This window comes from Argopecten irradians, chromosome 2 (assembly GCF_041381155.1).
Source record: "Argopecten irradians isolate NY chromosome 2, Ai_NY, whole genome shotgun sequence".
Lineage (NCBI taxonomy): Eukaryota > Metazoa > Mollusca > Bivalvia > Pectinida > Pectinidae > Argopecten > Argopecten irradians.
In genome coordinates this window covers 32,255,917-32,281,919 of record NC_091135.1, presented here as the reverse complement: position 1 = coordinate 32,281,919, position 26,003 = coordinate 32,255,917, and the positions used below count along the sequence as shown (strand labels likewise).

The 26,003-nt window shown below is 35.3% G+C and overlaps 2 protein-coding genes across 4 annotated transcripts; both read left to right on the top strand.

Moving 5' to 3' along the window:
• The first annotated feature begins 482 nt into the window (after nucleotides 1-482).
• On the top strand, nucleotides 483-4,492 carry LOC138315180 (uncharacterized). Its single transcript, XM_069255992.1, has 3 exons — nucleotides 483-790; nucleotides 1,829-2,456; nucleotides 3,665-4,492. Exons 1-3 carry the CDS (start codon nucleotides 739-741, stop codon nucleotides 3,729-3,731), a joined length of 747 nt encoding a protein of 248 aa, XP_069112093.1. The 5' UTR covers nucleotides 483-738; the 3' UTR covers nucleotides 3,732-4,492.
• Nucleotides 4,493-6,120: 1,628 nt separating this feature from the next.
• LOC138315177 (sodium- and chloride-dependent GABA transporter 2-like) lies at nucleotides 6,121-25,103 on the top strand. Of its 3 annotated transcripts, none has more exons than XM_069255988.1 (15): nucleotides 6,124-6,357; nucleotides 7,336-7,584; nucleotides 9,142-9,273; nucleotides 9,784-9,928; nucleotides 10,827-10,895; nucleotides 11,730-11,862; nucleotides 12,692-12,826; nucleotides 13,058-13,161; nucleotides 14,110-14,234; nucleotides 14,448-14,560; nucleotides 20,840-20,977; nucleotides 21,305-21,407; nucleotides 23,067-23,167; nucleotides 23,846-24,016; nucleotides 24,391-25,103. In XM_069255988.1, exons 2-15 carry the CDS (start codon nucleotides 7,398-7,400, stop codon nucleotides 24,496-24,498), a joined length of 1,764 nt encoding a protein of 587 aa, XP_069112089.1. In that variant the 5' UTR covers nucleotides 6,124-6,357; nucleotides 7,336-7,397; the 3' UTR covers nucleotides 24,499-25,103. The 3 variants fall into 3 exon arrangements, with proteins under 3 accessions (XP_069112090.1, XP_069112089.1, XP_069112088.1); XM_069255987.1 differs by having other exon boundaries at nucleotides 6,125-6,357; nucleotides 7,332-7,584; XM_069255989.1 differs by lacking the exon at nucleotides 14,448-14,560 and having other exon boundaries at nucleotides 6,121-6,357; nucleotides 7,332-7,584; nucleotides 14,110-14,239.
• The last annotated feature ends 900 nt before the right edge of the window (nucleotides 25,104-26,003 follow it).

Below are 26,003 nucleotides of genomic sequence, written 5' to 3'. Positions count from 1 at the left end.
TGTTACAAAACACGTCTTTTAAGGTAATGAGGTATAGATATGACAATGTGTTGACTTGATTTGACTGTTTCATGATGATAGTAGCATATAAGTTGGTGTTGATTCTGTGTGTATGTTCGCCTGTATGAAGGTGTATTTATATTGCAGTAGATTAGTTTTTTGATGTATTTGTCATTTGTTTATGTCCACAATGTACCAAAATTGGGTTGGGGGTAGAAATTAAATACATTTTTTTTTAATCAGTAAAAGTTACTGAGAGTCAGAGGGAATTACCTGTATAAGGAACAGTAAAAGTGAAAGGGAAAGCAGTCGAAACGAGTTTTACGAAAACCAAATAAAATCGATATGCTTTGAAAGATTCAACAGTCCCATTGAAGCATGGCCAATCAGATTTGTCCGCTAACTGATATCTAAAAACTGACCAGGCACTGTCGTAGCGTTTGTTTACCTGACTTACTACAATGATCCCTCTGACTTAGAATAGAAATTTTATCAGATCTTTGTCAAAATTCCGAAAATATCATGTGAACTAGTTTAAAAAAACTTCCACTTATAAACGGAAATATATCGGAAGTGCAGGTAACTTGTTTGATTTTATAAGGAAAATACAGTACGTTATAAATAGGTAGAATATACTAGAACAAGCAAACTTCACTGACCTCGTGTCCCAGATACTACACCAGGCCACCGGCTCTCGGGTATATATCCCCTGTACTTCCCATACACCACAATATCAACATGGAAGCTCTTTGGCGGAAGGTGTCCGCCTACCTGCTGGTTCTCTGTACAGGTAAGTGCCACATCACTGCTAACTTTCTGGTCCATTTCTTACAAATCACTTTGATAGGATATACTTGGTATATATTTATCTATGCATGCATAATGTCATAATGTTTTGATATGTATCTTCGTTGAAGTAGTATGTCTGCGGATTAATTCAATATTTCTAATCTTGGGTGTATTAATTGGTTTTCATTTTATACCGCATGCACGATGATTTTAATTAATCTGAATAGAAACCGAGATTTTCATGAATTAATCCGCTATCAAACTGTATTAGTTTTAAACGTTCTCTAGATTAGTTAAGAAATAGGATAGTGAACATATTTATGTCTCCATACTTGTTTACTATTTACTAATATCTACTCAGACTTATACACCACGGGATACTTCTATACGCTCCACACCATGATGTCTAGGTTGATGCGTGCAGATAAAGGGTTCTTTTCAGCCTTTGTCCTAAGTATGTAAAGTGACCCATTGTTGTATACGTGGAGTCCACCTCACCTACGTATGTGTGTATATGGATTACTAGGTGCCCCAACTCGCTGAATAAATAAACAAGAGATATACAAACAGTATTTCAGAATAGATGGTATACTTCTTGTGTTCTAGTTCATTATTTGTAAACATAGCAGAATTGTGTTCTCAAGTATATAACTCTATGAGTGAAAACTGAACTGGCGGTACGGGTTGCTGTTAAATACGTTTATGTATGTAATGTATTGAAAGCAGCGTCAGTTTTAGGTTATCGATTAAAGATTAAAGTCTGTAAGAAATTGAATACTTCCATGCATAATGTGAGCATAATTACTTTTTGCCGGGATTTAAAATTTGTTTTACAAGGTTTAAAGGGGAACGTGTAGCAATTTGAAGTGATATAATTTGTAGCCATAGTTCGATCAATTATATTACAGTGCCCTTTCAGGTATAAACTATTTATAGAAATAAATGACCTGATAGCTGTTTATAGAAATTTCCTTATTTTTTGTGTACAATATGGTGTGGAGTGAAAAAATTATATATATTCGTTTCTTTTACATTACAGTGGCATCAGCTGTGCGTATGCCATATCGAAGAGACTTTCAACAGAGAGAACACATTTCAACAGACAGAACCGCACTCTCCAGGTCTGCGGTTGTACCAGCACCAAATATCCCGCACTCTCTAGGCAGTCCGCCAAGGCCGGCCCACCAGCCATGGTACCAACAATATGTCGCCGAACAGAGCCGACATAACTCTCGCATGAGAAGACCACGAGTACACAAACCTTTCAACAACATCGCAGCCCAGGATACCGAAGAACGATCCGATATAGCTCAGAGGGGAGATAGACCAGTAACAAAACAGCACCAAAAAGAGAGAACCCACCACGAAAATCAGCTTTCCAGTGCAAGGGACATCAGAGTTGTCGACGATACTAACATTCCAAACATAGATGCCTTATTGCATCGCCATGCCAGACGGATGAACAAAATTAGAAGGAGAACGGGTCGATTAAATAAAAGAATTGGACGAAAAGGTGATCGTCATTCAAGGAGGAAGCTATCTAGTTTCAAGAAGGGATGTCGGATGAGGAGAGCATGTTCCATACGTACTGTTCATTACCGCCCAGTCTGTGGGTCCGATGGAGTCATGTATGACAATATGTGTATGCTGAAGGTGGCCGCCTGCATGTAAGTTATTTAAAGTCCACCTAGTCATTTGAATATAAGCCGAGTAAGTGAAAGTAATAACACTAGGGTTGAAATTATGTTAGTGTAATACAACGTATACTGTCAAATCAACTTAATTAGTTTCACTTACTATTTAATTTTGCGAATAATAGGGTTAATTGACGCGAATTTAAACGCAGAAAATAAATCTAGTTAAATTTCACTAGGTTCGAACTAGCGAAATTAGACTATCGAACATACATGTATTACATTTAGTATGTGCGACATCCGGTTGCCGCGATACAGTATGTGTGAATGCTCGATCATTTTATTGAACTGACCAAATATTTATTTAAACGTCGTTATGTAGTACGTGCTAGGTTGACTTACACAATTTCCTGTTCTCGGAACTACAGTTGGACCTCGAACCCTTAGATAAGTTTTAGTCTACGTTTCCCACCTACTTCACCTTTTTACTTGTACCATTACCTTCTATTACAACAAACCTACATGATGACCTTCACTTACACATACTTAAGTACCATTTGTTCCTATTGAGTGTGTCTACATAGTGATAAATGACTTTAAATGAAAGGTTTATTTCTTGTTATAAATTATCAAATATTGTCACACTGTTAACCACTTTAGTTCATTCTTATTTGCAGCATATTCCCAAATAAATAAATTTTCGATCAAGTATTCGGACTGACAAATTACGTTAATATCTAACTTTAGATTCGCGTTCGAGATCCTACGTAAAATTACACGAAAATATGTCCCACAAAACTACACTAGTTTACTGTATATTTGTGCAGCTACATATATGGTGTGACTTTTCATCATTAATTATATATGTTTGATACGATTCTTACGATTTAAATACACGATCTCTACACGACTGGACTATCTCAGTAAAAATGGAAGCAACATAACAGAACAGTAATTAAGTCCTTTGATGCACGTCAAACGAGACGTATAAGGTACATTGTGGATGACTGTTTGACTTTGAAGTAGGGCGTCGCTCTCATTATAGTTTTCAAAGGAAATTTTTGCTGGCCTGTGATTGGTTCAGATTTTTTCCTCTGGGCTGCCTTCAGTTTTACTATGAGATAGTCCAGGGTTGTAGAGGTCGTAAGTGATCGGAACCCTTGGAGAATCGAGGATAGTATTAACTATACTAAGATAATATTTTAGAAACTATTTTAAATCATGGATTTATCGCTTTGCAGGAAAGGCAGTCGACATGCCATCACAGTGACCCGGACAAGCGCCTGTCAGAATCAAGGGGCGCTATAGACCAATCAGCGTAGAAATGGTGCAAGTGGCACCAAATCGGCAGATAATATGTTAATAATAATATTATGTTCATATGAATGTTTAGTTTGTTTGCTTTGTGACATTTTGTTATTTAATGCTTTATGGTAGATGGTTATTAACCGTTAATTTGATCGTTTTGAACACCACAGGATTTCTTTATATAGTCAGAAGATTTACTGTTTATAAAAGATTAATATATAAAGATATTTGATTCAAAGTCATTTCTGTGAAAGAAAGTGCACCAATCAAATAAGATCAAGTGGAATAAATGAAATAAAAACCACCTAACCGGGAAACAAAACAGGCTAATTTCACAGTTCTACATTAGTTATTGTAAAATACATTACTTTGCATGCTTTCTTATTAACCTACACAGACGATCCGACACAAATATTACTACAGAAAATATCAATATTTTCGACCAATAATGACACATATTTAAAGTGTTATTTGTGGATGTTTGGGAAAAAACAATTCATCCTTTTGTACATCTTGCTTAGATATCTTCATTATAAGGTCACAATTGAATAGACTGAAATGATTCTGCGTTTTGAAATTGCTGTCATATTTTGCAAAAAAAAAGACAAAGATTTGAACAAATGATATTCATAGGTATACTTTGCTGTATTTTGAATCATTGTGTTATTGGATGTGAATTTTGCATTCTCATAGTATTGTATTGTTTTTACGCATTCATTATGACCTGTATATCAGTAACAATAAACTAATAATGAGCACGATATTGTTGCTTTTCTAAATGCTTTAAAAGTTTGCTGTTGTTTTCTTTTCTTTTTGTTTATGTTTTCGAATACTGGTTACCTATATTTTCCATAAGCTATCATTTCGTCAAAGTCAAAAGTTTAAAAAATATTATTTGAAGGCCGCCTGTTTATTTATATGTCTTGTCCAAATATAGCACTTACAATTTGGAAATTGAGTAACCGTCTTATCTTCTTGCTTGTCCTAAACGATAAAGCGGTGACAAGTGCATGTGTTTCCGACTATGCTTATCGACCAGTTTACGAGTTTATCCGAACCTTCTTGAAAAAATCTCACGTTTTCCTCGTTTCTAAACTGTCTATATAGCTTTGTATGATTTTTTATACTATTTTATATACAATAAAGATTGGGCCCAGAACACTTATCGGAAGACTGTCAATATTGGGTAGGTACCGATGATTCCCCCGATGGTCAGTTAGTTTACTGTGTGGCCTCCTCTCGAAGTTCCAATTCCTTATTTCTTTCCTGGTTTTACTGATGAATGTAGGATAAAATGGTCACGTTGTGAACGTAATTTATTTATTCCTTGATTTGAACTTGTATCTTGGATATGTTTACTACTGAATTGATAAATATGCGGTATATTCGGGTTGTGTCTAATAATAGTGAAACTATTCCCGTTCTTAAGTGTTTTGTTATGTCTCATTGAGGCATGTCGTCGAAGACACCGAACATGCACATCCCACACGGTCACATTAGGCTGAGAAGGGCAAACCAGTCGCCCAACTCCTTTTATGCTCATTGCTAAGCGGGAGTACAAAATATCACTTTTATAGACTAGCTTGTGTCTCGCCCATTTGACAGAATCCAGAGCCTTCTTCACAGGGAAATGCGCTCAGCTGAAGGCCAAAAGTGAGGTGTCTACGGGGTCTTTTGGACAAACAAAGCCACATGGGCAGAAGAGAACATAATAGGACTAAAGTTGGTACCATCACAAAATAGGGGCAGCAGGTACAATTCTAACGCCCTACATGCAGCACAGTCACGAAACAAGAAGAAGATCCTTAAACAAAGTCTTTGTTACATCCATGTGGAAATCAGTGTTGTGTGGAACGTGATTACCATAACAAGTTTATCTATCAGCCGAGATTATAATTCACACGCAGACTACTTTAGAGTTTGATGACTTTAATAGACATAGATAATAAAAAGTACGCGACCTGGTCGATATTTATGTATATTTTGATATCGTCTGGTATCACTGTAGGGCCATTGTTTATATTTGTAAAAGTATAATTATAAGCGGAGTGGACTTTTTTCCGCTAATTTTACTTTCATTAAATATCCACATAAATATTCAAGCATGAAAACAATAAAAAGTGCATATCTTGATATTTGCGTCATAAAATGTTCTGGACAGCGCGAAAAGAATTCACACAAATCATATATATATATGTATATAATGGATGGAGCATAGCGTGAAAAACACGCACGTTTACAGTTACATATGCATGTATATGTATTATAATGTATTTCTAATTCACTCATGTAAGCGTTACGAGTACAACAGCATATGTCATTTTATCCCACCACTTAAATATCTCACTTATTTAACACGTCAGGTGATTATTTAAAATTCCCTCATGTGCCTGACATATCGTACGGGCTTGATGTATATGTTATGTTATGCAAGAACGTTATACATAACGAACACGTGAGAAACCCATGTGTATCCGGAAGATGATATTTGATACTAGAGTATAAATAAACGATCTACAATTTTATTATTTTATTACAAATAGTACATATTTTTACTCTGAGCTGTGATTGTCTCAAGAAGTTTCCAACAAAAGGTTTTTATCGTTGCCAAAACTGTGGATAGAAGGTAATTATAATTTGTATACAAAACGATAGCAATAATGAAATACGAACTATGTACAAAGGTTGTCTGATCAATAGTATACACATGTTTTAATATTTCAGTATTTTAACACAATTTTCGTCATTAATGTTTTGGAGTGTGCCAAATTCAGTTTGGCATTAAATATTTAAAAATCGCTGTTGATTTCCTTGCCTTAATGTAAAGAGTGTCCGTTGAGGGATACATACTTTACGTCAGATACCGTCGAATCGTAACGATACGACGTTATCCTTATCCACATGTATATAAACATCAATCTGTAATCTTGCAGAAATGATCTCTCTCACTTTGTCAAACTAATCAACTAACTGTGTTATTATTGTTAAATAACAAGGTAATTATAGGCTAACAGTCTCAGTTATATATTCATGTATCGTGAGCCTTCAATCGACCCCATCAACGTTCTTCTCTAACTCAAGTACACGACTTAATCTGTTTTTATCTTTAAAGTCGCTCATAACCTGATTTACCAACCTAAATTAGAACAAAATAAATCAATAATAAGAGGGTTGTATATGGCAACAAACGGTTCATATTGAAGATCTAACTTCCTAATGTCTCCTAAAATAATACATGCCTATTGTTGAAAGCAAAGTATGGTGGCGTCAGAGCAAAGCCAGATGACAAATAGTAAACAAATGTTGTTAACCTATTAAAGTAATAGTAATTATAGATATGTAAAGTAGATTTGATTTAGTACATTCAAACGTATATACTCTCCAAACCTAACACAAAGAGAGAAAAGTGGCTCCTCTGATACTACAACTAACCATGGTTCGAAATATATTGATACATTTGAAAATTTTCCATACATATACACCATTTATACAAATGTTCATTGTCAACAATTTGGTTGAGTTATTACCTAGTTGCCCTGTTTCGCGGTTTGCCCTTTCGAAATAATTATGAGACAATTTAACTGTGCAATTATCTACTAGACAGAAAGAACAGCTCAGCACAACACGACGAATTCCTTCTGTAGAAAGAGTTTGTGTTTGTGGAATATGACTACAAATTCACGGGGAACGCCAATCTTAATGAAAATGGGGAAACAGATCAAGAAATCAGATGTCACCACCGACCGGGACCAATGGGCCAGAAAAACTGAGTTCTTGATGTGTGCCATCAGTGGGGCGGTCGGTACCGGAAATATTTGGAGGTTTCCTTATCTGTGCTACAAGAATGGTGGAGGTAGCATTTTTATTTATTTATTTATGTTTTCTACTAATTGATTATGATTGTATAGATGATATATTAATGTAATAATCCTCAATAGATTATGTCGTTTTATTGTTTTGTATATACGCACGTAGATCATCAGATATTTTGCTAATAGTGTGTTAATTGTAAAGTACATAGTACACTGTCACTCGAAAAGCAAACCAATGTATTTGATAGTATATCGGGGTTTCATTAGCTCACATTTTGTGTATGTATGATCATGCAGTCTTAGCAGTATGACATGTTCCACATATAACTTACATAACTCTAAAATTCATAAACATGACGACTTATCACATCGAGTTCTTAATACCTAAATTCAGGGTATTGTAACATGAATTTAAACACGTATACTCTACATCGGCTCATGCTATCTAATATTAAGTATATACATAGAAATTAGCCAACAAGTGAATCTTGTTTATCATGTTTATCAAATTCTCGTTGTTAATTTTCAAATTTTGAAAAGACACGAGCTTTAGAGTTTTTTGATTTGATTAGTTTAACGTCCTATTAACAGCCAGGGTCATTTAAGGACGTGCCAGGTTTGTTGGTGGAGGAAAGCCGGAGTACCAGGAGAAAAACCATCGACCAGCGGCCAGTACCTGGCAACTGCCCCTCATGGGATTCGAACTCGCAACCCATAGGTGAAGGGCTTGTGGTCATCCGTCGAGACAGGTTAACCACTCGGCCACCGCGGCCCCACCGCTTTAGAGAGTGTCTTTTAAAAAAATGAAAATAAAGTAACGGGATTTTAGATAAACATGGTTAATAACATTCACGCGTTGGGGAACTTATTTATCCCGTAACTTTAATTTTATATTTGTACTGTGGTGATAATTTGTTTCACTTCCATATTTAAGGAAACTTACCACCATACAATGCGAAACAAGCATAGTTATGGGATAAATTTATATAATATTTACCACCTCTGTGACAGTTTGATGGACGACATGTTACCAAAGGTATAATTTACACATATAAGGGTCTTGTCCATAGCAAAATAGAATCCTGCAGATGCACACATCCACTCTGGTATACTTGAACGTACTGATGTTGTTTATATAAGTTCAGAGCATTTAGCGCGAAGAAGATATTAAAATCCTACAAGCATATCATTTGGTTTTGAATTAATTATGAATATTGATATGGAAATTCATTATAGCTGAAATACTATGTTATGGAAAACGAAGCAAAACTTAATTGTTAGCTACACTGTAATCATGTTTAAGGTGCTATCACCGAAATTTTGCATCTGAACTCATAAATATGATCATTTATTACACATTGAATTCAACCTGGACATCTACAAATCTACAATTATATTGTTTCTCGGGAGAGAACTTATGCATAGATCTTGTCTGTTGTTCGATCCCTTTTCAATTGTATTGAAATGATCATGTGTTGAAATTGAAGTATCAAACTTAATGCGTTACACTCAGTCAATGAAGTAATTTGTTAACATGCGGCACACAAAGAGTGAGCGTATTTCTCTCATTAAAAGTCATTCATTTTGTAATGTAACAGGTGCTTTTCTGGTTCCCTATCTTGTATTTCTGGTTCTGGTCGGATTACCGATGTATATCATGGAAATCGGATTAGGACAGTACATGCAAAAAGCTGGATTTGAAGTATGGAATATATGCCCAATATTTAAAGGTAAATATTCATGTTATATTAAATATATAATAAGTCTTGCCAGTCTCCTGTACAGTTCAATTTCCAAATATTTTTATTAACATATAAATGGTCTTATGTCAGTATGATTAGACATCAGGCATAGCCTATCTAAGTCTTCTCCTGACACATGAAACATCTTTTGAGGGTAAGGGGAGGTAACTCCCTGATTAAGAAAGACTCTTACTCTTTATATCGATCCTTTTCTATTTAATGTGTTTCCCCGAATAAATAGGGACATAGTTCTATATATACTTGATAGTATTATATTTGGTGATATTAGTTCTATTCGTCTCAATAGATAAGGCTATGTACCAATGCCAATTCATAGATCATTCGGTATCATTCTGTCTTTATTACTATTTGTAAATATAGTACAAAAGTCATAAATAAGAGGTAGCATCATAACTTTAAAACACATATTCCTATTTCACTACTACTCCAATCTTCTTCTGTCGTGGATTGGTGAAAAGATTATCATTCACATTTCAGGATTAGGTGTGGCTGCCATGGTGATCACATTCATACTAAACATCTATTACGTCATGGTTCTGATATGGAGTGCCTTTTACTTTGTCATGAGTCTGAGGTCAGAGCTACCCTGGTCTACCTGTGATAACGAATGGAATACTCCTGTGTATGTTCATATTATAACATATCGTATGTGGTATGACAGGTGGAACCAAACGACCAGGTTTTGTTTTTCTTTTAGAATGTCGAAAGAAACATTGTACATTATGATAAAATAGGCTTTAGAAATTATTATCATTATGTTTTAGAAACATATTGTATAATACTCCATGTAAAGTGTTTATGTAGAAACATATCTAAAAGGTCATTTTCCAGTTTTAATAACACTCAAATGTGAATTGGGGATTTCTTGGTTACAATGTTTGACTCCCTTTACTGCAATGTAGACCTAAATATCATTTGAAAATTACAATACTTACAATGCATAGATTATAATTTTACAAAGTCGGTTAAGAGTTCAATAAAACTGCCAAAACTCCTGATATTTACAGTACAAATACTACTCTCGGTCAAACTAATAAGCCAGGTTGCAATATATCATTCCATTCCACATTTTAACAGTAAGATCAGTAGTTACAAAGTGAAATGTAAAGCACGAGAACTATTACGATGCATATATATTGTTTTGCAATTATGCCTATAACGAATATTACATGTTTGTCCAAATGATTTTCACAGCTTAACTCATCAACACTTATGGTATTCATTAAATAACTGAAGAACAAAAATCATGTCATTTTTCCCAGTTATAGTACATATGACATGAATAACTAAGGAAAGGAAATCTCAGTATGGAAATAATTATTTCGAATGGATTCTAAAACTTGTCTATTTTTAAGTATACGATCTCTCCGCCGTTAAGACTGTGCATTGCTGTTTTATGTGACAACATCACCGTTATTATAACATTTTACATTTCTCCACGTCAAGGATTTATAAGTCTCACAAATAAATCCTTGTTCCACGTGTATATCATTTGATTTCCAGAACGCTTTTATCTTTAGGTGCGTAACAGAAGTAACTACTAACTCAACAATCAACAATACCATAGATTCCACCGTAGAATTTTGGAGGTAAGACAGTAGGCATAGAGTACTATCAACATATCATTTTTTTCAGCGTTAATATTTGACGTTATACGACAGGCATATTCATCTTATCAAACTACTACCGATATCTTCCTCGATACATTAAAAGAGCCGTATAACGGTACTCTGTGGTTGTGCTTTTGAAGTTGTGCATCGCTCTATCTGTAATCTTCAATAGAAATCTTTGCAGGACTGTGATTGGTTCAGGTTTTTTCCTCAGAGCTGTCTTTAGTTTTACTTTGATTCCAGGGGTGGATATAACGTCAGATATAGTAACACCTGGAGTATTGAGGATGGACTACTATAAGATGCAATATATGCTATCTGCAGAAGTGGGATATATGACAACAGACACACATTTTAATTGTAGAACTCTAAATCTATTAAAAGTGTTAAAATCGTTTAAAACCAGAATAAAGACTAGGACCACGTAGCTTTTGTTACGGTTTCTAAGTTTCAGAAACATTGCTTGTTTCCTCTTGAATATTTCAAATTGAAATCCTTCGCGTTTTTTTGTGTTTTTGTTTTTGTGTGTGTTTTCTTAAAAGCATTTGTTTTATTTGTTCTTTGAGATGCTATGAAGCATCCATGTGACATCGTTGGTTTTTTCCGCAAATCACAGGAGCAACACAAGGAATTGAAACAAATATTCGATATTTCGATACTCGACCAATGATGCTAGTGTACGAAAGCTTTTGATAAATGAAAGTTATAAAGCTACAGCACAAACAGTATTGGCAGTCACTATGAACAATCACATTATAAAACCGACTCCAGAAAAGGTGTTATTTAGTCGCTTTATTTGATATCTTTTTGTAGATACCGTACCCTTCAGATGTCTGACGGAATGGACTCGCCCGGTGGAATGGTTAAGGAACTGGTGATATGCTCTCTGTTTGTGTGGATACTAGTGTACCTGTGTGTCTGCAGGGGAATCAGAATTACAGGAAAGGTATCATTTTATATAGTCATCTGAAACATCCGGACAGGAATAAACGACGGAATGAAATATTAATGTAAAATAATGAGCTTTATCAAATAATCAACCCCTTATCCAGTGACTCTGTTCATGTGATATTTTTGCATATTTAACTAGCAATATAACCTGGGTCGATTTCCATTGGCTGGAAATTCATTGTGACGTTATCATCTGACGTTTGATAAACAATTATATGACGTCAGGATTGGAATTCGTCGTGACAAAATGGCGGTTGATGTGATAACTTAAGCTTGTGTTGATTTCATATGACAATTATACTCCTACACATTTAAAGTGAACAGTCGGGCAAAGATGGCTAAAGTCGGTAAAAATGGTGTGAATGTATCCAGTATAACTTCTTATGAAATGGAAAAATAAAATCTCTCGTCAAAATCTGTCTGCGTACGAAGAAATTAATTTAAAGTATGGAAATTCTAAAACGTCCTCCCGGCTCACTCTGTCCGTGGTTACATTCCCACGCAGCCTCGCTTTCGATGCTTTCAACTTTTCTTTACTTTAATGGTCAGAACTGGGAAACTAAGCAGAACTTGACCGTCGTATTAATATGTGAGAACTTTTGGAAGGCCAATGAACGCATTTAGACTGGTTTTCTTTGCCCGACTATTCACTTTAAATAAAAAAAACATTTGTACGAAGCACTTGCTGCTTGACTTATTCGATCATTGGGAAAACTGACATTGCTATGCTAGCTAGCTGAAGTTAAAGTCAGCTGCTAAGTTGATTTTTTTCCAACACCATTCTTGTTCATTGCATGCTAGTAATGTACTATTTATTATTGTAGATCATGTACGTGACGTCACTCTTTCCCTACGTCATACTGACGATCCTCCTCATTCGTGGTGTCACTCTCGACGGAGCAAAAGAAGGCATAAAGTTTTACTTTGAACCAAACTTCATCCATCTTAAAAACTATCAAGTAAGAAAACTTAATGAAAATCAACAAATTTAGATATAAATGTTCGCATACTGAAAATTGAATATATATACATGGCATTTTCTAAATATGTGGTAGGTATGAACTGCCGTTGGAGGGGAGAATGGTTTACACTAATGAAGTTTGTATTCTTAAAAAATAACATCAAAGTCATGCATTTGATATTAAGAAACGAGATTCTGAACAAGTATCATTTGTTTGATATTTCATCAGGTGTGGATTGACGCCGGGACCCAAATCCTATTTTCGCTAGGTTTAACTTTCGGAGCAATGCCGATGGTGGGTTCTTATAACAAAGTGCACAACAACTTCTACAGGTAAATATATTCTAGCTGAAACTAATGTGGATTTTTTTCTTATTTTTATGCATAATTTATGTAGTTTTGTAATTATCGATACCAGTCTTTTATGACGGGGGTATATAGAAGATTAATGGATATAATTGTAAATCAATTTATATGTAGCGATTTAATTTTGACTGCCCAACGGCTTGTTTAATTTCAGTGGTTTACTGTTAAAACACTCGAGTTCACTTGCAGTGAATCATTTAATCATTTATTTTCTATGGAATCCTTTCTTTATTTACATAAATTTCTATTTTTTTTTTCTTCTTGTTTTTTAAATTCATTTTTACCGTAAGTTTACGGATGTTTATTATATGCAAAATACGCGGATTTTAGTTACTTGCATACACATGTTGGTTTACAGTATCATAAAACTGATTTGAAAATTGATTAGTTACGTTTCATCAAATATGAAGCTGGGTTTAAAACTGACATTAATCTAAAGACATATCTGAATGATATATATATTTTATAGTTGTTATCGATGATATTGCTTTCTCCCATGCTTCACAGAATATCCCGCGGTTGTTGCTAGGGAAAAGATAACTCTATCTTACACAAGGGGGTGTAAGACAGCTCACACGCGCTAGACAATAACGTGACGTCATCAATACATGCGGCGTAGACGTGTCGTGCATTGTCGATCACGTCATCAATTTTGACGTATAACGACGTTCCTGTGACAATGGCGCGAAAAAAGCCTGGAAAGCAACGAGAATTTCGGATTTTTCCTATTAAGCATGGGAGAAAAGTTTTTAACATGGATCTGCCAAGTGGACAGGGATATCTCAACTCTCGTGAAAGATTTTGACCACCAACCCTCGGCAAGCCTCGAGTTGACAGCCAAAATCTTTCACTCGGGTTGAGATATATCCCTGTCCTCTTGATAGACCCATTTAAGATTATATTATTCTACTGTAGGGACTGCTTCTTCATTACGGCCATCAACAGCCTCACCAGTTTATATGGAGGGTTCGCAGTGTTTTCAATCCTGGGATTCATGGCCAAAAACCAAGGATTACCTATTTCAGCTGTAGCTGATGCAGGTTATGTACGAACGAACAGTACTGATAGGATTAAACATTAGATTTGCTTGATAGAAAGTGATAGTAGAGATTCTTAATTATTAGTTCTTTCTATCTCTAAGTTCGAAATATATCCAATTCAAAAGGATAGAATATTGATACTGTCTCATATTAATCATTATTTTACTCTGTTTCATCCGAGTGTAATGTAGATATAATTGACTCTACTATTAGGCCCTGGACTTGCCTTCATCACCTACCCTAAAGCTGTCACCCAACTTCCAGCAGCTCCGCTCTGGTCTAGTCTGTTCTTTCTCATGCTCTTCGTGGTTGGCTTTGGAACTCAAGTGAGTGCATTAGAATGAATCCTATTGAAACTGTTTTATGTTATACGTAATTATTGATATTCATAATCAGAAATCGATTAATCATAAGTAATGTTTTCCTCACTGCTTCACTTACTTTTTCCAGTGCTTCTTTGTTGTGGCTTTTAGTATCAGGATCTAGATTTGTAACAGGTGTGCTTAAAATGCGCTACGAATACTCAAGCAGAGTTCCTAAATGTAACTTCTGTCAAATTTGGCGAGTTTCTGCAAATTATCCGTTTAATGTGCAAATTGCTCGCCTTTTTAGGGGTTTCCACTTAGGATGGAAATCTCTATTGTTTTTGTTCTGGTTTTTTGTTATTATTATTATTCTTATTTATTTCCACAAAAACTTCTTAAAAACTTTTTCTTACGAACGGAACAAGGTACGATGTTCAACGTTGGACATGATATGTACGTAGACGAGTTCTTGAAACGTACGTTCGATTTTTTCACGATAGCGTTCAAGGTCAAGGTCACAAACGTAAAAACTACTTTTCTAACGAAGTTTAAGCGTTCATAACTTCATAACCGTATCCTGTACGTCGTCTCTTTTTAATTATTCAGGTAGATCATGACATAGCGCGTGTTTTTCTCATTACCTGTTATCAGAGATTATGTCAAGGTCAAGAGTTCGCTGCGGGGTCAAACAAAGATCAAAAACAAAATTATTCACAGAAAAGTTTTGAAAGTTGGATATGAAAAAGCATGCTCTCAGAGATATTTCATTTGAAATGGGGGATATAGCACTTTGAAACAAGAGCCCCAGAGGGCCTGTATCACTCACCTGGTTTGTAATGCCTAGGAATGTTCTGAATTCAGGTTCATTGTTTCTTTTCTGAAGGCATTTGAATATTTACCTCTAATTCCCCTATTGGACCACACTCTTTCTGCTCCAGGGGGTAAAATCCAAAATATATACGAATTCTGTTAACCCCAAGGATGTTTCTAGGCTAAATTTGGTTAAAATCCATGCAGAACTCTAGGACAAGTAGCAGTTTATAAGATTTACCTCTATATCCCCTATTGGGCCCTGCCTCTCCTACCCCCGGGTGTCAGAGCAAAATTTATACAAACTCTATTCCCCTTTCCCAAGAATGTATGTGGTCAAATTTGGTTACAATCCATGCAGAACTTTAGGACAAGTAGCGATTTATAGGATTTACCTCTATTTCCCATATTGGGCCCTCCCTCCCGCCCCCGGGGGTCAGAGCCAAAATTTATACAAGTTCTGCCCCCCTTCCCCCAAGGATATTTCTACCAAATTTGGTTACAATTCATACAGATCTCTAGGACAAGTAGCGATTTATAAGATTTACCTCTATTTCCCATATTGGGCCCCGCCTTTCCTGCGCCCGGGGGGGGGGGGGGTCAGGGCCAAAATTTATACAAGTTCTGTTCCCCTTCCCCAAAGGATCTTTCTGGCCAAATTTGGTAACAATCCATACAGAACTCTAGGACAAGTAGCGATTTATAGGATTTACCTCTATTTCCCAAATTGGGCCCGCCCCTCCGGCCCCCGGGGGGTCAGAGCCAAAATTTATACATGTTCTGTTCCCCTTCCCCCAAGGATATTTCTGGCCAATTTTGGTCACAATCCATGCAGAACTCTAGGACAAGTAGCGATTTATAGGATTTACCTCTATTTCCCCTATTGGGCCCCGCCCCTCAAGCCCCCGGGGGGTCAGAGCCAAAATTTATACAAATTCTGTTCCCCTTCCCCCAAGGATCTTTCTGGCCATATTTGGTTACAATCCATGCAGAACTCTTGGACAAGTAGCGATTTATAGGATTTACCTTTATTTCCCCTATGGGGCCCCGCCCCTCCTGCCCCCCGGGGGTCAGAGCCAAAATTTATACAATTTCTGTTCCCCTTCCGCCATGTATGTCTGTGGCCAAATTTGGTTACAATCCATGCAGAACTCTATGACTAGTAGCGATTTAAAAGAAATGTTGACGGACGGACGGACGACGGACGCCGCGCCATGACATAAGCTCAGGTGAGCTGAAAACGGCGATTTTGTTGTTTTACCTCAAAAAATGTTTCAGCTCCTTCAATACATGCATGAAGTTTTCATAGACATGGCATGGACAGATGTCTACAGCAGTTTTATGCAAAAACTTTTTGACTTTTCTACGTCATTAAACTCGATCATACAGATTTCATATTTAAAACACATATGACATACATGTGTGCCTGTATGAATTAAGATAAAAAAAAATTACAGTTAAGGTCATACAAGTCACATATGCTACAGCAGTACAATTGTTGAAGAACATCTTTACATCAAAGACCGATAGCCGCATAGACTTTCGATAACGTCTGCAGCATGGCAGACAAATGTCATAATAAGCTTTTAATATATGACCATTATCCCTCTTGAAGGTCACAGCAGTAAAATGTTGAATAATATGCTTAAATATCATTTTACATTTAGACAATTCCTTTAAAACATCAGCTGAGGTATTTATCATTTATGGTATACATTTATATTCTTACAATCGAATGACCTTGACATGCATTCAAGATCACAATGGTCAAATTAGTCGATATTTTGCCCCAAGAGCACAACATAGTTCAAGTTATATGTGTCGTAAGTTTCATATTCATGAAACAAGAAGAGCTTTTAATATGTTATTCACCACCAAAAGTTACCAACATTTTGAGAATTGCAATATTTACAATGCATAAGTTTAATTTTCCAAAGCCAAATAAGAGTTCAAAATTTATTTCAGCGGGATATGTACTGCCAAAAATAATGATATTTGCGTCCTCAGTGCAGTAGAATAAATACACACGGTCCGACAATGAAGCTAAGTGGTGGTCTGCTATTTTATTTTACATTTTAACATTGGTATCAGTAATAATAAAGTGACATATTCACATCTGCTGTCATCTAAGCATACATAAATCACAGGCATTTGTCTCTATAGACATTTTTCTCTCTATATGTCATACTGTGTCAAGGTCTAACACTACCATATTAAGAAACAGTATGATTATTAACAAACCATATAAGATGTGACAATGGGAATACACTCAATCGGCAGTCGGATAATTTATCTTTAATTTGATATATGATACAATATGAATCATGCCTTATAAATGTCATTAGGTATCCAGAAACACCGGAAAACAAACATATTTCAACTGGTCGGACATTGTGGTGTCCTCCGATAAACACGCTAGGGCTGTAATGGTTAATCAATTTTCGAGAGCCAATCAACGCCGAGGAAAGAATGTACTAAACACATACTAACATGGCGGCTAGAGACACCAATTTTTCAATCGGAAATTTAAAAGGGCTGTATTGAGCAAATGGATGGTATATAGATATAAACTAACATACCCGTAAGTTTCATTTTTACTACATAACTTATGACACTGAAGTGTTGACATGCAGTGCTTTATGAGCTACCCTTTAGAGCTCTGGATAACTAGTGATATTTATATGGTATGATAGATATTGTATCATACACCAAATCAGATAAATTATCTGGTTATCGATTTAAAGTATTCCTATTGTCATATCCTATACAGTTTGTTAATAACCATACTTTTTCTGAAAATGGGTAGTGTTATATGGCCGGCCGAGTTATAGACCTTGACACAGTATTACAGTACATATATCTATATATATATATATATATATATGAAGAGAAAAATGTCTATAGAGCCAAATGCCCGTGCATAAAGCATTAAGGCAAGAAAGGCTTTTGATTTTCACGAGATCTCAGCGCATTTACAATTTGGTGTTTAATGGTCATACTATGAAACGATATTTATAAATTTGTGTTTCAAGATTCATATCATACAAAATGGCAGATATATTGGCTCATGAAAATGGCAATTTGATCATTAAAGTTAAATACGATCGCGACCGGTCGCCAAGATTATCTCGAGTTTTGACCATGATTTAACTTAACTTACTAGTTAGTGTTACCCAAGGGTAAAGAATGCGCAATTGTCTCTAGACTACATAGACATTTTTCTCTTTGATATGTCATACTGTGTCAACATCGTTGTTTGAACACTTACCAAATTGCCACTGAAACAGTATGATTATTAACAAACCATATAAAATATACAGACAATGGGAATTTACTGCAATCGGACGTCGGATTCAATTTATCGCACAAATTTGATATATGATTTCAATATGAATCATGCCTTAGTTAAATGTCATTAGGTATCCAGAAACACCGGAAAACAAACATATTTCAACTGGTCGGACATTGTGGTGTCCTCCGATAAACACGCTAGGGCTGTAATGGTTAATCAATTTTCGAGAGCCAATCAACGCCGAGGAAAGAATGTACTAAACACATACTAACATGGCGGCTAGAGACACCAATTTTTCAATCGGAAATTTAAAAGGGCTGTATTGAGCAAATGGATGGTATATAGATATAAACTAACATACCCGTAAGTTTCATTTTTACTACATAACTTATGACACTGAAGTGTTGACATGCAGTGCTTTATGAGCTACCCTTTAGAGCTCTGGATAACTAGTGATATTTATATGGTATGATAGATATTGTATCATACACCAAATCAGATAAATTATCTGGTTATCGATTTAAAGTATTCCTATTGTCATATCCTATACAGTTTGTTAATAACCATACTTTTTCTGAAAATGGGTAGTGTTATATGGCCGGCCGAGTTATAGACCTTGACACAGTATTACAGTACATATATCTATATATATATATATATATGAAGAGAAAAATGTCTATAGAGCCAAATGCCCGTGCATAAAGCATTAAGGCAAGAAAGGCTTTTGATTTTCACGAGATCTCAGCGCATTTACAATTTGGTGTTTAATGGTCATACTATGAAACGATATTTATAAATTTGTGTTTCAAGATTCATATCATACAAAATGGCAGATATATTGGCTCATGAAAATGGCAATTTGATCATTAAAGTTAAATACGATCGCGACCGGTCGCCAAGATTATCTCGAGTTTTGACCATGATTTAACTTAACTTACTAGTTAGTGTTACCCAAGGGTAAAGAATGCATTTACGAGACTACATAAGAACAAAAAATTTGAATAAAGTTGTGCTTTCACGTTTACACATCGTTGTTCGAATGCTGTTAGATCTGGCTGCCACTGAGGCGCGCAGTTTTATGTGTTAATAACCACATAAAATATACAGAACTTGTTTATGCGAATGTGACGTCTTCAATTCACATAAATCGCACAAAATGTTGAGATTTCATTTATAGATATAGTATCTTTTAAAAATATGTTTCTCGTCAGAGTGTATTTTGTAAAGAGACTAATAATAAAGTTTGAAATTTGAAAGTCCAGAGACACGGCAGGTAGTGATCCATTCAGATGATTTTATTGCATCAGTTTTATCAAAATGTAATTTGAACAATCTTTTTAACCTAAAAAACGTTTAAGTGACAACATTAACTAAACCACAAGTATGGGCATTGTGTACACCCAGTTGGTAGCTAAATCGACAGAAAGTTTGTCGGTAATTGTCTACAGATTATATGTCTGTCTGAGTTTATAAAATCATATCTGAGCAAAGTAAAGTTGGACAGTTATTCGTTATTCGTTATTCGAATAACAAATAACTGTCTAACTTTACTTCTGGCCGGGTTAAGTAAACTTAGACAGTTATTCGTTATTCATGCGTCACCTGTTTTGACAGATACAGCGAAATCAAATATAGGCCTAATCATTTTTTTGTTCAATTCCTTGGAATAACTATAATTTTTCGGAGTTTGCAAGTAAATGTTTAAAGCACAGATCTTTATGATATCGAATAACAAATAACTGTCTAACTTTACTTTGCTTCATATTTGGAAGTATGCACTGTGTTCTGTCTGTAAGGACGTGTGTACAGACAGATTAATAGGCGGATGGAAGGAAGGACACGTTGAAACACGTGCACAACTAGATACATTGTGTATATAATAATGTTATTCGTTCGTTCGGGGTTTTTTTTTTGGGGGGGGAGGGTTGTTCGTTTGGACTCTTGATCGTTCGGTATTTATTGTTTTCTTTCTTTCGGGCTTGCGTACATGTACGTTCCATTGACCGTTCGTTCAGTTTTTACAGGTTCGATTTATTGTGAAGAGAAAACTTATTAAAATGATCGCCTGATCGATAACATGATTATGTTGCCTAATGGAAATCCCTTGTTTTTATCACAATCAAATCTTTAATCATTAATTTGTATTTAGTTTATAGTTAGGTCGGCATGTGTTTGCACTGGTTTTTTTATTATAACAGGTAGTTGGAATAGAGTCGTTGATTACTCCACTAGTAGATCTCTTCCCCAGCAGACTAAGAACAACCAAAGGAAAACTGTTAGTCTATGGCGTATATTCTGTAGTATCCTACCTACTCGGCTTTGTCTTCCTCACTAAAGTAAGTTGGGATTATTGAAAGTATTACTATTTTCTATTGTTGTATTGGAAGATTAAAGGTTTAAAATACAGAATTATAATATGTGTTCCATGATAATAATTATCTTTTAAGTTACAAATACTTCTTTTCTAAGACAAAACAAAAGCTGATAAAAGCTTTTTAGCTTCTTTATCTTTTTTGACATTAATTCAAATGACCAGTAAAATAAAGCAATTCCTTAGCTATTTGGAATGTGTTTAGTTTTTTTCCAAAGCTTGATATTTATCACCATTTAAAACACCCTCTTCACATAATTGTTCCGCCCATGAGTTGATGGTTTTATTACAGGGAGGGATCTACGTGTTCAACCTCGTCGATTATTACGGCGCCAGTGGGATGCTCCTCGTATGGCAGCTGATGTGGGAGGCCATAGCTATTGGTTGGATTGTTGGTACGTCTATATATAGGTGTAGGATGGATTGTAGTTACATCTGTATAGGTATAGGTGGGATTGTAGGTATGTCTACATACAGCTATAGTAAGGATTGTTGGTACGTCTATATGTAGCTATAGGCTAAGTTTTAGGGACTTAGATGTATAGATGAATGCTTGATTATATAGATATATAATTTATTTATTTTACATCAATTACGAAACAAGTTATATAACTTTTGCAAATCACTCTCGATGGCCCGGATGTGAGCGCGCGAGGGATCTTAGTGTGGGAGGAAACCGGAGTGCCCGGAGAAAACCCGCGTGATCGGCCAGATGACCCCTAACCTTTTCACGTCCGTGCCGGGGATCGAACCCCGGCCGCCTAGGTAAAAGGCGAGTGGCTTAACCACTACACCACCGATCAACCAATGCTTGATTGTAGGGACGTATATATATAGTAGTGAAGCTATTCCGTCTTTGCATATTACAGAGTTAGCTCCCTTGCGGGTAGGTATCAATTGTAACGTCATTATTTTGTGAGCGCAATTCCCGTCGTTTTCTCAGAAAAGTATGACGTTACGCTCGCAAACACATGACGTCACAATCAATACCTACCCGCAAGTGCAGACAACTCTGTAATATGCAAATTCGGAATTGGCTGGGTCGTAGGCACGTCTATATATAGTTGTAGACTGGATTGTCGGTACGTCTATATATAGCTGTAGGCTGGATTCTCGGTATCTCTATATATAGCTGTAGGCTGAAATTGTCGGTACGTTTATATATAGCTGTAGGCTGGATTGTAGGTATGTCTATACATGCATGTAGCTGTAGGCTGAATTGTCGGTACATCTATATGTAGCTGTAGGCTGAATTGTCGGTACATATATATATAGTTATAGGCTTGATTGTAGTTGCGTCGATATATAGCTGTAGGCTGAATTGTCGAAACATCTCTATATAGCAGAAATAGCATAAATATAATGCAATTTGTCCTGATTTAAGCAATGATGTCAGTATTTCTAATTCCATCAGGGTGTGAAAACAAATTGCTTGCAAACTGTGCGAATCCGTACAATTTGTTTTTATAACCCGATGAATTAAAAATATAGTGACATCAGTGATTAATTTTGATAAAATTTGTGATGTTTTATGTATAATTCCATTGAATATTCAAGGAATCTTTTTTTTCTAAATCGAAACGCAACGTCAATGTCTATATTGTGACGTGGCAATATTGCATCGAGTTTCGCGCCATGCTCGGATTTGTTTTTCAAAAAAGAAAAATGAAAGATAAGTTTCTTGCAAAATTTATTTCATAACCCGATGAAATTAAAAAATTGTGAATTCAATGCTTATGATCAATTTCCCAGGCTACTTTATACAATGAAATACGTTTACACGTACGATTCCATTGATTTTTTACAAGGGATTATTTTTTCCAAACAATACGCAACGTCAATGTTTCTATTGTGACGTCATGATAACGTCGGGTTTCGATGCCATTCTCGGATTTTTTTTTTCATCGTGGAATGAAAAAAAAATGAATATGCCAATCAGAAAGCCAGAAACAAAGAGAAAATTAATTATTGTGGTATAAAAAATAGCAATCAGAAAACCAGGTTTTTATGAAAGCAAAGAAAAAAATTATTTTCATTTGATTACGTTTTTGAAGGAGCTGACTATTTTTACAATGCCATGGAATACATGCTTGGTTATAAGATTGGACCATGGCTGAAAATATCATGGCGATACCTAACTCCTACGTTATGTTTGGTAGGTACAGCCGTTCTGTAATGTCCTATCCCTAGAGTATGTACGCTATGTGTGTATTTAACAATGACAGAGATTATAGTAAACATTGTTTTATTTGAATCATACAATCGTTCTTAAAGTAAGAAATATTGTAGATACATCATGACATTTAATATAATTATATTCCTCCAATAAATATATACAAATTTTATTCAAACTGTTCTGCATGATTAAATTTGCAAACGCTCACGCCTCTTCTCTTACATTGTAGTAATGTATATTATTACCAGAAATAGGTTCATGTTTATAAACAACCTGTTACTTTCCATTATGTTCGCATGTATTTGTTTTCAACAATTTCAAAACGATTAACTTGGTTACCAAAGCTACTTTGTCTTTCTCGAAACATTTCTTGTTGTTGCATATCAAAATGATTCTTGAAAACTACATGACGTTTGAACATCCCGCATGTCCCTATTTCTTCCTTGTCAGAACCTACTACGGCGTGGTTATGTAGCTCAGTGGGTTTTTTATTCGACTTTTATCAAACCATTTGATACACGAGGATCGGCATCAATAATAAAGTATTACGTATACAATGATACCAAACGTTTAATAAGCTTTCACTTTTTTTCTGTCAATAAACCTTTAATAAATATGTGCATTGATTATATGTGGTTAATTCTTCTTTTCATTAAGGCTCTATTGGTGTTACAAGGACTAAACTTCAACCTGCTGTCTGGAGCCGAAGGTTATGTGTATCCTGACGGAGCTCACGTATTTGGTATTATACTTGGTCTAGTGCCCATATTTATACTGGTCAGTATGGCCGTAGTACAGATATTGAGAACACCTGGATCTTTTATACAGGTACGTGTGTGTACTGCTATACAGGTAGGTGTATGCTTATTGCAAGGGAAATAGCATTTTAAGAACTTTAGCACATAAACTTATTTTTATAGTCATACGCGTGATCATTGCACCAAAAACTTAAACTAAGAAATTGGTGATCGGAGATAGTAAGCATGAACTCAGTTTCGTGGGAATGTTACGTTAGGTAAGACAAAATTACGTGGACATTAAAATAATAAGATATATTACAGATTTTTACTACTCGCTGTAACAATGCACATTGCTACAAAACAGACGATTTGTCTGCGTAATTGGCAAATTATGACATACAATTATAGCTGAGTTTGGTGATTGTATCGACTTGTCTAACTGGTTTTCGTTATATGTTCCAGAGACTGAAGTTAACAACAACTCCAGGGGCACACCCACATGCACATGCGACTCAGATGACTGACGAATTTACACACAAGTTTAACGAACATCAAGGACAATTGATATAATCCATTGAATGAATATGAAATGTTTAAAACTTCTTCTCATAAAACAAACACTGATACAAACAGAACCAAAGACATTAAACAAAGTTACGAGAGCGGTATGTTTGCCTGCCGTTCAGTTAACTTATCAATTGTACTGGTACGAATCAGTTGGATCTTTAATTTCAACAATTTATTTTCATTTAAATCTAAAAGGGATTGAACGACAGGCAATGCCCATGTAAGTTCCTGTCGTATCTTAAATCACTACTTTTAATTGTCAATGTTATGTACATCTGTATGTAATACATTTCTTGAAAATATCGATATTCAATTAAACTGTATAGATCATTTATTTTAATTTAAATAATTTTGTTGAAACTATGAAGGTATTGTTTTTATATCTGTTTTATTTTCAAAAGGTTTTTTTTTATTTTCGATGGTACAATGATGTACCTTTTATAAGGGTGCCACAATGCTGTATACGATAAAGGAATACTTGGAAACAAACGAATCAATGAGTGCTTTAGAATCAAATCTTTAGCATATGTTTCACTTTGTCGTCAACTTTTGTTGACCAAACAATGGTTGGCATAACAACTAAGCATAATAAAGCTTTTAAAAATCAATGCTGTCATTACAATTTTTTGTCCACTGCAACACCACTGGCATAAAGATATACGTGAGATTTTTATTAGTTTTATAATATGACTTATTATTTGATCTTTCATGTTTTTGGTAGAGAAAAAATGTCTTCTTCTGGCCTGTAGTAAATATAAGCTGATAATAATGAGTCTGCTATTTAAAATTGAAAAAAATAGTTCCCGCGTATTTGCGCGCAATTCTTGTTCCAAAAAACGTCAAACTCATCTTTGTTTCCTTGATTACACTGTCAAAGAGCAGAAAGTGTACACCTCAGCGAAATATCAATATTTCGTTTTTATGTCCTGTTGAACTTGTTTCCGAATCTAGAGATACTCTGGTTCCGAATCTAGAGATACTCTCCTGGTAATTTGGTTGCAAAGTAGTTCAAAATGGTACTGACATTGTAGAATTCAGATCAAGCCTGATAAAGTATATTCGATTAGTTTCGTGGTTCAAAATTTTCGTGATTTGTGATTTATAACTAGCAACTTTTAGCGGATCAAGATTTGGGATTCCTTAATATGTTAAGGAACCCGCGAAAATAGCCGGCTATACGCGTCACTCGTCTCTTATCCTTTCTGTTTGAAGGTCTGTGATGATCTTGTTTAGATATCCTGAAGGGCCAGGCAAATATTCGACTTATGATATCCGATGGTTCGACTCAACCGTGAGGTTATGAACGGATATGAATCAAACATATGACATTCATATTAAGTTAAAGGTAGGTTTCGCCCAGTGAAATATAAAGACTACGAAATTGAAATTTATCCTGTACATAGATATAATCTTCAGATCATTTTCAATGCATACAGCGAACAATATGGGTGGTCAGTTGCCTAGCTTGACCAGGAAAGTACTCCTCTAAAAATAGAGTGAAGTCAAGC